The sequence below is a fragment of the Monodelphis domestica genome, chromosome 8 (genome assembly GCF_027887165.1).
Source record: "Monodelphis domestica isolate mMonDom1 chromosome 8, mMonDom1.pri, whole genome shotgun sequence".
NCBI classification, from domain to species: domain Eukaryota; kingdom Metazoa; phylum Chordata; class Mammalia; order Didelphimorphia; family Didelphidae; genus Monodelphis; species Monodelphis domestica.
In genome coordinates this window covers 34,300,304-34,313,254 of record NC_077234.1, presented here as the reverse complement: position 1 = coordinate 34,313,254, position 12,951 = coordinate 34,300,304, and the positions used below count along the sequence as shown (strand labels likewise).

General features: G+C 41.0%; 1 protein-coding gene across 1 annotated transcript in view; it reads right to left on the bottom strand.

Moving 5' to 3' along the window:
* FNDC3B (fibronectin type III domain containing 3B) overlaps positions 1 to 12,951 on the bottom strand; it is a 323,317-nt gene that overhangs the window by 219,980 nt on the left and 90,386 nt on the right. Inside the window, exon 2 of the mRNA XM_056806864.1 lies at positions 11,520 to 11,658. Coding sequence (XP_056662842.1) covers positions 11,520 to 11,630 — 111 coding nt within the window. The 5' untranslated portion in view covers positions 11,631 to 11,658. The remainder of the gene's footprint in view (positions 1 to 11,519; positions 11,659 to 12,951) is intronic.

The following is a 12,951-nucleotide window of genomic DNA, read 5'->3' as shown; positions in this document are numbered from 1 at the left end:
TCCGTCTTTGTGTCTATAAAATGGGAAGCAGAGGTGGCCATGGGAAGTCTATCCACCTCCATAGTCTATGATCTTATGTGCTGTCCAAGACTCAGCCTAGTTTGTAGGTAGAGGTCCACCAACAAATCATATATAGAAGTTTATATAGAATTTGGGAGGCCATGGTGATGAATCATGAAACAAAAACACATAAAATGGCCCTCAGTATTATTTGGCCACCATGTTGGTTTTTGCTATGAGGGTAGAAATGACATAAAAGGGAGTAAGAGGTATAAAAATTTTAGATTAGCTACAAACAATAAGTTAATAATTCTTGGTATTCAATGTTCAATGCTAGAGTTGATATATACCTGGAAAAATTGACATGAACCCTGAAATCCTCATTATAAATTAAATTGAAAGAAAAGAATATGAAGCTAAATAGAAAGATAACCAATAGGTTCTCCTCAGAGAAGCAAAAAAAAAAAAAGCACTTGGTGTTAAGGAAGACCTGAGTTCAAATCCACCTTGGAAGCTATGGTTATGCATGACCATAAGCAAGTCAATTAGCCTTTCTGACCTTCTGCTTCCTCATCTATACAATGTGGGAGTTGGAGTAGACTAATGTCCATTCTACACTGTAGCATGGTTGATTTTATGCCATGGCAACGAGAAACATGCTTTTCTAGGACATTTAGTGATGGCATCATGCATGTCTCACAATGAATAAAAGCAAATGGGCCACCAGGAAGATGACTAGAACTTAAATGCCAGCATCTGAAGAAAATAAAATAGGAGAAAAATTCTATGGCAAACTGGATGAGAAAATCCATGACTTCAATGTGTTAGTGGTACAGGGAGGAGGGCAAAAACTTGTGGAAAATGTGGTTGAAGACTGACAGAGGCCAAATGTGAGTAAACTCCTCAGAAGTTCCACGTTGGTACATCATGGCTATTTTATCCCAAGTTTGGATGTATTTAGAAGAGGTAAGCATCAAACAATAAAATGAAAAATGAAATTCTGGCTACCTATGAAGCAGGCATTTCATAATCATTAGTGTCAATGTGGGTGTACAGGCATGCATAGTCAGATCACTGTGATTAGCTATGGCTAAAGCAAAAGCCAAAAGAAAAAAGGGATAAAGATCAGAAGACGCTCAGTACAATTACAACAGTGGAAACAGCCTGTCAGAACAAGCTGGGGATTCTGAAAAGTGAGAAATGGACAAACACAACCTATTAGGGAACCTTAAATGATAGAAAACAGTTGCCACAATGAGGAGGCCAAAAAAGTCCAGAAACCACCACTGTCAGCCAACTCTAAATTGCCATCAAGGATATATGGCAGCCAAAAGCAACACTAGTATGGAGTACAAGATCATTTGCAGAATATTATAAAGGAGAATCAAACAAGTCTATGAGCACTACTATGAGAGGAATGGTACAGAAGGTACTGGACTTGGAATCATGGTACCTCAGATATTTAACTAGCTATGTGACCTTAACTTCTGTGCATCTCACTTTCCTAATCTGTAAAATGGGTTAGACTTGACCTTAACTTCTGTAAGTCTCACTTTCCTCATCGACAAAATACTTGATTTTCCCTAATTTCCCTTCCAGCTTTAAAACCTATGATCCGATGAAGGTCGCCATTGTTATAGAGGAAAGAGTACTTGACTTGAAGTCAAGACTGGAGTTCAAATTGCATCTCTAGAATTTACTAGCTACTTGACCTTAAGACAAATGACTTCATTTCTCAGATCCTCAGTTTCCATAGTAGACAAATGGACACAACACCCACCCATTGCTTTTTTGAGTAAAACATTTGAGAAGAGTGAGACATGCTTTATCAGTGTAATCTATTAAGAGCAACATCACCTTGAAAATCATTGAGGAAAAAAATGAGCATGAAGAAATCTGAGCTACTTCATCCACCAATGTGGAAGAACCTGCTCAGCCAAATAACATTCTCTCCTCTCCTTTCCTCCCAATACAACACAGGCTACTTTTCTAGGTGTTCTGGGTGCCTGACAACCAGGAAATGCTTAATGCAATGAATTGCACTGCACTGAACTGATCTGCTACATTCAACTTTGAAGCTATCAAAATAAAGGCCAGGAAAAGCAAATGGACAGGCATGAATGATTAAACCAACAAAAAACTCACAATAAAATTAATACAACTTTTTATTTGTGCCTTCACTGCTGCTTTCTAGAATTGTCCCTATATATTGTCACAGTCAGGCGTTAGAACCACCATGTAAAGCGAGCACTAGTTCCGTGTTTATTCCAGGAGCCCTTGCCAAACGGTCTCCCAGGTGTTAATTAGAGTTCTTGAGAATGTGAGTTAATGATTGAAAATCTAACTATAACCCTGATATACTGTGAAGTACAATTTTGATATTAGGAAAGATTCCAGTCAACAGGTCACAGTCTCCATTGGTTACCAGCAAATTATTTGCAAAACAGGAGCATTTGGCAAAGCAATTTGCTGAATTTGGCTTCTCATTTAGCCTAATAGCTGATCTGCTGGGACAATGAGTGATTAAAGGGAATGCAGTCGGGATGAAGGAAGGAAGGAGGCAGGCAAAACGTTTTAGCTTATTCCTTTGGACACCTGGACGAGTCCACCTCATTCATTCCCTCTCAATAGATGATCACATGTGGAAGGGAGATGCCAATGAAATCATGGAATCAGCATTTATTTATTAAGCCACCGCTATGCTCCCCTTCCACCATTACGCTAGGATTGGAGATACAAAATCAAAAATTCAAGCTGGCCTCAAGGAGCTTCCCTTCTATCAAGAAGCCAACGACTCCCTCTTTGGAGAGCATTAAATATGTACAAGATAATCTGGGGGAAAAGAGGTAGGAAAGATACCAGAGTGGGTAGGGAGGGAGGAAATAAGAAAGGAGCATGTAGAAGATGGCAAGTGAATTGAATTTTGAAGGAAATCAGGACTTCTAAATGGGAGAATTCAGGAGGGATTCTGTTCTAGTCATGGTAGACAGACTCACCTCTCCATGAAGCTGTTCCTAGTATCTCATATCTGATGTGGGAGTTATGTACTGTCTGCCCCAATAGAATGGAAGCTCCTTGAGAGCAAACCTGCTTTTATTTTTGTCTTTGCCTAGCACCTCACACAGTAGGCGCTTAATAAATAGTTGTGGACCAATTAACGGATAGTTACTGAATAAGTGAATTTAAATACATAATTACAGCCCCAGTGAATAGGTGGAACTGATTCTCAGCAGCCCCACCAATAATGAATTGTATTTCTCTGAATAATTTTTGCCAAACTGCTGGGTAGGTGGTGGTTTTCATCTTTTCATTTGTATTTTTGATTCCTAATAAAGCTAAGCTTTTTTCTAAGTAGTGACTAACAACCTCATTTCGGAAAATTATCTTGATTTTTTTTTTGATGATCTCCAATGTTTGCCTTTTGGGGGGGGGGTCACACTAATTGCTACGAGCCAACAGCTCAACACATCCAAAGAAGCCCCAATTACCGCAGTTATCTGAAATGTCCCTCCTGTGACACTGAGGTGCCATTCCTGTTTTTTTTTGTGATGAGTAAACACCAAAGATACATCCCAAACTCAAGGAGACCATGGGTGCTCCATCTGCAGATTCAAAACCCTAAAAGCTGTGATCATTTTAAAGCCCAAAGTGCCATCTCATCCGGGATTCTATCCTAAAAACTCAGTATTGTCCTCTCTCTCTCTCTCCGTCAACAATTTCTGCTTCCAATAGTCAGCTCATCCCCAGGGTTTGAAAGTTAGCGATTGAATCTGGTTTTTGATTAAGCCACCTTTGGCTAATGACATTCTTGAGTACCTGGCAGTCGAGTGATCATAATTATAGACTATTGGGGGGGGGGGCCCACAAAGAGAGACACAAAAAATTAGAAACATTATCCAAGTGATAAGTTTCCTCTACGACCCATCAATCATTTCTGCTTCACTGTTTTGGGGAAACTGACCCCTGGTGGTCTGTCTGGACACTCTGGTCAGCTGGACCCTCCTAGAGATATAATAGGTCCTCCTAGGACCTAGAGGGTCCTAGAGACCCTCAACTTCCCTTGGGATCCAAAGCATCCCAACAAGCATTAGAAAGAGCCAACCATGAGCCAGGCTCTGTATTAGGCTGGACATGGAAGACACAAGGACAAAAATGGAATTATCCAAGCCCCCAGGAAGCTTGTCTTCCATAGAGGAAGGCAAGGAGCTACAAGGTCTGGCCTTCTATCATCTCTCCCAGCTCTAAACATCCCATGATGGTCTTTCTGCTTGACTTTGTAGTCTCGGAACATAGCAAGCATCGAATAATTACTCATTGACTAGACTGTGTATTCTGAGGAATCAATGTGAAAAAATATAGCTATAATCTATATAGATTGAGTCAACACGAAGTCATTTCAGGAGGAGAGAGAGCACAGATGGGGCTATCAGGGTCAGCTCTTGGAATTGAACCAAATTTTATTAAAAAAAAAAAAAGAACAGCTTGACCCAGCATTAAAGGAAAAAACGGTGAGATCAGAAAATGACAGTTCAGCAAGAGAGGGTGGGAGGACTATTCTTGGTGCCCTCCATGATGGTTAGCTGTGCGTTCTTCTACACCTACAGATATTCCAACCAAATTGGAAGGAAACAGTGTCTCCAGACATGATGGTGATGAGAGAACCAGACTGGAAAATCTGGCCACAGCCCTCCATCTCACTTAGTAAAACATTTCCAAGGGGACGGAAAGCTTTAATCCCAGGCTTGGTCTTAGGCTGGGTCCTTTCCATAGTGACCCAGCTCTCGGGCTGCCCCTCCGGATGGTCCAGCTCCCTGGGAAATCAGTCTGCTCCCATCGGCCCAGCCTGAGCCCGTGACATTGGCGTTTGGGCAGTCACCGGGTCACAATGCCCTGGAGACAGAAGGAGCCTCAACGCTCATCCAGTCCAGCCTGTCCTGGGGATTCAATCCCCCATTTTATAGGTGAGGAGAAGCCCAAGAAAGAATCCACAGCCAATTAGGGAGCGATCACTCCTCCCTCCCCTATATTTCATGGAGTTTTTGTAGTGAAAAAGTCCCTTTATCACTTAAAAAACCCATACTTCCATGATAGAATCAATACTAAGTACTGGTTCCAAGGACGTGTCCGAAGCCAAATTTGAACTCAAGACCTCCAGACTCCAGGCTTGGCTCTCCATCCACTAAGCTCACTTAACTGTCCCCTTGAAGCCAGGTCTGTCCACTACCTGATTCCGGGCAACAGCCGGTATTTTCCCCTCCGTTCTCTCCACCCCATCCCTACCTTCATAGCAACCCTCCACCTGCATCTGCTTTTTCCCCAATTCTACCCATTCTTCAAGGCTTAGTGTAGACAATCATTAACGACTGCCTCTGTGGAGAGTTGCTAATTAACTAAATACTTCTAGCCCTGCAGGAATAGCAGGCACTATTGTGGCCTGAGTAAAATGAGTCAAGCAAGAGCCCATTATGTGTCGGGGCTGGACTAAGTCTTGAGTCTACAAAGAAAATAAAAAGAGCCCCTGGTCTCACTGCTGGGAGAGATACACAGATAACAAGTGAGATACAGAGAGGAGTCAGTCGGGGAAGAAGAAGAAACAGGTCAAAGAAAATACGAATCATACAGAGGGACTGGGGTCGGGGGGACTTTTTTGGGGGAGGATCTTTCTTTGGGGGAGCCAGGAAAAGCCTCATTGAAAGGGGTCCCTTGGGCTGGACTTTGAATGAAGGCTAAAGCTTTGTAAGAAGACAGAGAGCATTCCAATGATGGAGGGCAGAATACCACCCAGGGAGGGAGGCTGCCATCTTTAATTTCAGTGGAAGTCAGCTAACGGGGAAAGTCGTCCACTCTGTTGGGGCTCATCCTTGTTCCCCAAACTAACTGTTGCATGTGAAACACTCAACCACAGCTTAAGGCCCCCGAGATAGCACGGAAAAGCCAATGACAAATAAATGGGCTTTGGAAATACATGAACACAGACACCCATTTCCCCAATGATGGATGGGCATTGGCTATCCTTATACACACACACATTCAGAGAGAAGCTAAGCACTGGATTTTTTTTTTTAAATAACGTAGGAACTGAAGGAGTTCCGGGCACTTCAGGAATCCCAGGGTATTGAGCTATAATGGGCTAGGATGGCTGGGAGAGGGAAGGGATTATTTCCAAGCAGAGAAACCCAAGAACTTTCTTTCTTTAATAAACAAAAGCACAAAAATAAAGCAGAGGCAAGTGGATTCTCCTCTATCCGCATAGCAGACGAGGCTGTTTTTCAAGGGTTACCAAAAGCCAAGGCTCTTTATTCAAGCAGAGGATGATCTATTTTTTAAAAGCATACCTATAAAAATGACAAGAGCTCAAACTTACCATGACTCTAGAGGATGAAAATTAAACACTGTCCTTTTCCTGAAAGAACGCAAACAGACCTGAACACTCTGCCAAGAACTATTTCTAATTAGATCCAGATCCCTTCCAGAGAGCCATGGGAGGGGCCGCAGAAGGGATTCCAGAAGATCCCTCTGGTTTGGGCTCTTCGTTTGTCCTACACAAAACTGATTTCTCATGTCCCCTGCACAGCAGAAAGGGATTAAGAATCAGTAAACACTCTTCTAGATAAGGGTTTTTATGGTTGGGGTGGAGGGGCTGCAGGGGGGAAACCCAAGGTCCGCCTGACCCCACAAGCATCCTCTCTCCTCACTGTCCATTCCCAAGACCTGCAGCCGCCATTTTGAAAGTCATCCATCTAGGTGAAGACATCATGGCTACAAGAATATATAGAAATCACTTCACCCCCATTGCCTAGCCCTTATGGCTCTTCTATCTTGGAACCAATACACAGTATTGATTCTAAGATGGAAGGTATTAAAAAGGGCTTTGGGGGGGTTTGTGGAAATGGAAGTGTCTAGCCTGGCTGGGATGTGATTCTCAAAACCACTGAAATGTATTTGTCAGAATACTATGGTATTCCATTCCTTGGAAAATATTTAAGGGCATAAAGAATGGAATATATGAAGAATTCAAAGCACTATGTGGAGACTTGAATCATTCATGGAATACAGATTCAGAGATGGAAGAGACCTTAGAGGTCACCGAGTTCAACCTCTTCATTCTACAGATGAGAAAACTGAGGCACAGAAAACTAACAATTGGCTCAAATAAGTTTTAAAAATGAAAACAAAATACTATCATTGAGTCTCCATTTTAAGCAAACGTGGCATTGGGGAAACTGTCATTTATAAAATAAATGAGGCAACCATTCGCCAAAGACCAAAGGAGTCTTTTCTTTCAAGAAGCTAAACTATAGGATCACTTTCTATAACAAGCTCCTTCTTTTCTGCATTTTGGGTCACCCAATTAAAAATAACATTTCTTTGCAGCTTGTCTGTATCTTTTGACTCTACAAAGTATGCCTATAGGAAAGATGGTACTGTCTTCAATGGCTTATATGGAAGAAGGGGAATGTACTATGTGGCCAGTCCAAAGCCCACCCAGACCTCTCGCTCATCCCTCTAACAAAGACAGACATAAAAGGAAATGATGAATGTGGGTGGGATGTGCAAATTGGCAAAATAGCTGTTATGAAAATAATTTGGGACTAAGTCCAAAAACTGAACAGTGCATGCCCTCTGACCCACTTTGGTCCACTAATACCACTGCGAGGACTAAAGTCAAGAGATCACAAGAGGAAGGTCTTTTATGTACAAAAATAATAGCAGCTTTTTTCAATTGTAAAAGACCTGGAAATTAAAGAGGTGCCTATCAATTGTGGAATGGCTGAACCAGATATGATATATGAATATGATGGAATATCATCACACTAAAAAATGATAATGGAAATAGTTTCATAGAAATCTAGGAGAATGGTATAAACTAATACAGAACAAACCAGGAGCAAAATTAATATATAAGACAACATTGTAGAGGCAAATATTTTGGGAAGTCTTAGGAACCCAGATCAATACACTGGACTCCATCACGATTACAAAAGACCCATGACAGAGAGTGAAACCCACTTCCCGAGAGAGGCGTGATGGACTAATACCCACAATGAGACGAACATTTTTGGATGTGGCCAATATGGGAAATTGTTTTGCTTGATGATGCGTGTCAGTTACAAAGGATTTTTTTTCCTTCTTTTATTTTGTGGAAGAAAGGGGCAGGGGTGAGGAGGAGAGTGGTGGGAGGAAGAAAAAAATTAATAAGTCACTAATTGAAAAAAGTAAAACAATTTTTTAAAAGTCTACTCAGATAATAAACAGTATCTATCTAAAATCATCAGCCAACATCATCTGCAATGGGGATAAACTAGAAGCCTTCCCACTAAGATCAGGAGTGAAACAAGGATGCCCATTAGCACCTCTATTATTTAACATTGTACTGGAAACACAAGCAGTAGCCATTAGAGAAGAAAAAGAAATTGAAGGTATTAAAACTGGCAATGAGGAGACCAAGCTATCAATCTTTGCGGATGATATGATGGTCTCCTTAAAGAATCCTAGAGAATCAACCAAAAAGCTAATCGAAATAATCAACAACTTTAGCAAAGTAGCAGGATACAAAATAAACCCGCATAAGTCATCAGCATTTCTATATATCTCCAACACATCTCAGCAGCAAGAATTAGAAAGAGAAATTCCATTTAAAATCACCCTAGACAATATAAAATACTTAGGAATCTATCTGCTGAGACAAACACAGGAACTATATGAACACAACTACAAAGCACTCTCCACACAACTAAAAGTAGATCTAAATAATTGGGAAAACATTGATGGCTCATGGGTAGGACAAGCTAACATAATAAAAATGACAATCCTACCCAAATTAATTTACTTTGCCATACCCATTGAACTAACAAAAAACTTTTTTACTGAATTAGAAAAACCATAACCAAGTTCATTTGGAAGAACAAAAGATCAAGGATATCCAGGGAAAGAATGAAAAAAAAATACAAAGGAAGGTGGCCTTGCAGTCCCAGATCTCAAACTATACTATAAAGCAGTGGTCATCAAAACAATTTGGTATTGGCTAAGAGACAGAAAAGAGGATCAATGGAATAGACTTGGGGTAAATGACCTCAGGAAAAGTTTTGATAAGCCCAAAGATCCCAACTTTTAGGACCAAAATCCACTACTTGATATAAACTTCTGGGTAAATTGGAAGACAGTATGAGAGAGATTAGGTTTGGATCAACACCTCACACCCTACACCAAGATAAATTCAGAATAGGTGAATGACTTGAACATAAAGAAGGAAACTATAAGTAAATTAGGTGAACACAGAATAGTATACTTGTCAGATCTTTGGGAAAGGAAAGACTTTAAGACCAAGCAAAAGTCAGGAAAAATTGCAAAATGTAAAATAAATAATTTTGGTTAAACTAAATTAAAAAGTTTTTGTACAAACAAAACCAATGTAACCAAAACCAGAAGGGAAGCAACAAATTGGGAAACAATCTTCATAACAAAAACCTCTGGCAAAGGTCTAATTACTCAAATTTATAGAGAGCTAAATCAATTATACAAAAAAATCAAGCCATTCCCCAATTGATAAATGGGCAAGGGACATGAATAGGCAATTTTCAGTTAAAGAAAACAAAACTATTAATAAGCACATGAAAAAGTGCTCTAAATCTCTTATAATCAGAAAGATGCAAATCAAAACAACTCTGAAGTATCACCTCACACCTAGCAGATTGGCTAACATGATAGCAAAGGAAAGTCATGAATACTGGAGGGGACGTGGCAAAGTGGGGACACTAATCCATTGTTGGTGGAGTTGTGAATTGATCCAACCATTCTGGAGGCAATTTGGAACTATGCCCAAAGGGAGGTAAAAGACTGTCTGCCCTTTGATCCAGCCATAGCACTGCTAGGTTTGTACCCCAAAGAGATAATAGACAAAAAGACTTGTACAAAAATATTCATAGCTGCACTCTTTGTGGTGGCCAAAAATTGGAAAACGAGGGGATGCCCTTCAATTGGGGAATGGCTGAACAAATTGGGGTATATGTTGGTGATGGTGACTATTGTGCAAAAAGGAATAATAAAGTGGAGGAATTCCATGGAGACTGAAACGACCTCCAGGAAGTGATGCAGATCGAGAGGAGCAGAACCAGGAGAACAATGTACACAGGGATATCCCTCTGAGAAAGGGGAGGAGGAAAAAGGGAAAATTTAGATGTTGTAATGACAAAAAATACCAATACAAATTTATTTATTTAAAGAAAAAACCTTACATAGTCCTCTCATTCTATTTTCAAAGGAAAAACTGAAAAAGCCTATATTCTTCAGTGTGATCACTCATGTGTTCAACAAAAAAAGGCTTTACTCTCTCTAAGAAATGGGAGTGGGGGAAAGCCTAGACTTGAGAAGCCAGCTTTACAAAATCAGAATCACAGAAACTTTGTAGAGAAAGTGATTTATAGCAAAATAAATGAGGAGTTCCCCAGCCTCCTAAGCAGAGTCCAGCTCAGAGCCGGGTGTTGGGAGATGGCACTGGGAAACTAACATTGCATTTTTTCTATTTTTGCTGCTAACTTCATCCAATGCTCTGGGGAAAACAATCATATTTTTCTGCCAATACTAGCTGCAATCTGGAAGGGAAAAAAGAAGGAAGTCACAAAAACCCAGGACAGAGGGAAAGATATGGGAAGATGCCCAGCTGACACAGGAGGGCAAAAATGGCCCAGGAGGGCTAAATAGTGAGTTGGCAACTCCTACATACTGTAATGCCAGAGGTCAAGATGCCATATAACGGACCAATGGCAGAGATAACCAATTAACAAAGTCTTGCCTTACTTGCCTACATTGCAGCAGGCATGGGGGATTCAAGGATGCGTCATGAAACAAGCCCAAATGGAAAGGTTCTAGACTCTTCAATGGTCTAAAAAATGAGATATGACAAAGGACTGGGATATAAAAACTTGATTTTTTAAAATTCCTTTTCCATTAGTCAGAAAATATTATGTGTAGTAATGGCAGAGACTGAAGAAAGGGATCAACTGAAGAGAAATGGCCCAGGTCAGGGGTAAAGGCCAATGGCCTAAACCAACCCAAAAGGTCAATGAGAGTAACCATGACAATGACCACTTAGAGGAATCACACAGGGATGTAATGTGGTTCTGAAACAAAGAATAGCTAACTGGCTGCAACCAGAAAGAAAGCTTTGATCTCCTCAGTGCCATCCATTTAGTTCAATGTGTTAACCACCAATAGACTATGAATTTTATATTTAAATACTGATATTATTCAGCATACTGTTGCCTATTTTCAAAAAAAGATTTATCTTAAAAATCATGTTGGAAATCCACTTAGGAACATCAAAAGGATTCGGTAAAATTTAATTTGCATAAAACACACTAAGTCCTGTTACAGGAAAATAAAAGACCATTCATCGACTCTGCTCTGGAAAGTCTTACAAGGAAAAGAATGAAGATTTAGAGTAAGCACCGTCCAGCTCTTCTCATTAGCAGGTAGTACAGATCTTGGCCTTTACTCATCCCCTCTCTCCCAGCACTGACCTGCTGAGCTCCATCTCCATTCACTAGATGAGGCATCATGGCTACCTCTCCACTCAGCAATGGCGGCAGTTCCAGAGGGATTTGGTCGGTCATCATCATTGTGACGTACATTCATGGAGAGTTTTCCTCAACTGGCTTCCTGCAAGAGGAAAAAAAAACCAAACATTATTAATGACAAAAGGAGTCACCTAAGGAAGAAATCTCCCCCAAAACTATGCATTTGCCTAGCAATTAAAAGGAATGAATGAGATAGTAAGAATTAAAAAAAAAAAATGGATCAGGATTGAAAGAAAACTGACCCATCCATTCCAAGATCCCCTTTTTAGAATGGAAGGCAATTCTGGAGTAGAGCAAAGCCCACTAACCTCGGGCAGTCTACATCCTTGCCCGCATCTCTCTTGCACTGACTACCTAAACAGCCACAGGTCCCATACACAGGGCTTATTGTATCACCTATAAAATCATCACAAGGAGCCCATTTGTCATGATGCCTCCGAGGCGAAAATAAGGTCGCGGACCTTCGACGAGCTAAAAGAACACCCTAAGAATGATGACTTTCAAGCAGATCGCCCCAAAGTGAAAGACGGAACAAAATGGAATGCCCTATAAATAACTACATTTTTTTTCCTCAAGTTAAAATCAGCCCGATGTTCACAGACAGTTAGAGGCCCTCGTAGAGGAGGGTCCGTTAGGGATGCTGCCTTCACTGCCCTTATTTTCGGTACCAACATCTCGTAATTCATCAAGGATGGCCTTTTGGGGCTACTTCTACCTGGTCTCAAATTTTTGCTCGCTGTTTTTTAATGGTTCAATAACACTCTCTCCCTGGTTTAGGCTTCCTGTCCACTCTTCCCACCTGGGCTAGAGTTGGGCTATCCCTTGGGCTTATCCACTCATTCCCTGGCCCCTGGGAGAAAGCGAAGATATAAAGAAAATAAATGCAAATAAATGCAAATAAATGCAAAGTGATTAAGTACAAGAGAGCTGATAGCAGCTGGGGAGCCTTTATGGCGGTGCTTAAGCTAAATCTGGAAGGAAGAGAGAGGACAATCAGTGTGAATTAACTGGGTCTAATGTCCATCCAACTGAAAGATGGTCTTTACTTCCCAGGGAGAAACTCTACAAGGCAGAGGGGGAGAAGGAGGGTATTCCAGGTACAGGAGGAACCAGCCGGACAAAGACGAGGAGATGGAGAGTTGCATGTAAAGGACAGAGAAGGATCTTGGGGTGCAGGAAGAAGAGTGATGCTCAGTAAGTCTGGGAAAGTTTCTATTTTATTCCACAACCAGCAAAGTGGATTTGAGCGGGGTCGGATCTGCACTCAGGGAACACGATTTGGGGAACAGTGTGAACAAGGACTGAAGGAAGTCTGGAGGCAGCTAGATCAATCCTCAAAGTCCTCATGGGGTGGCCAGTCCTCTGGACTCTCAGG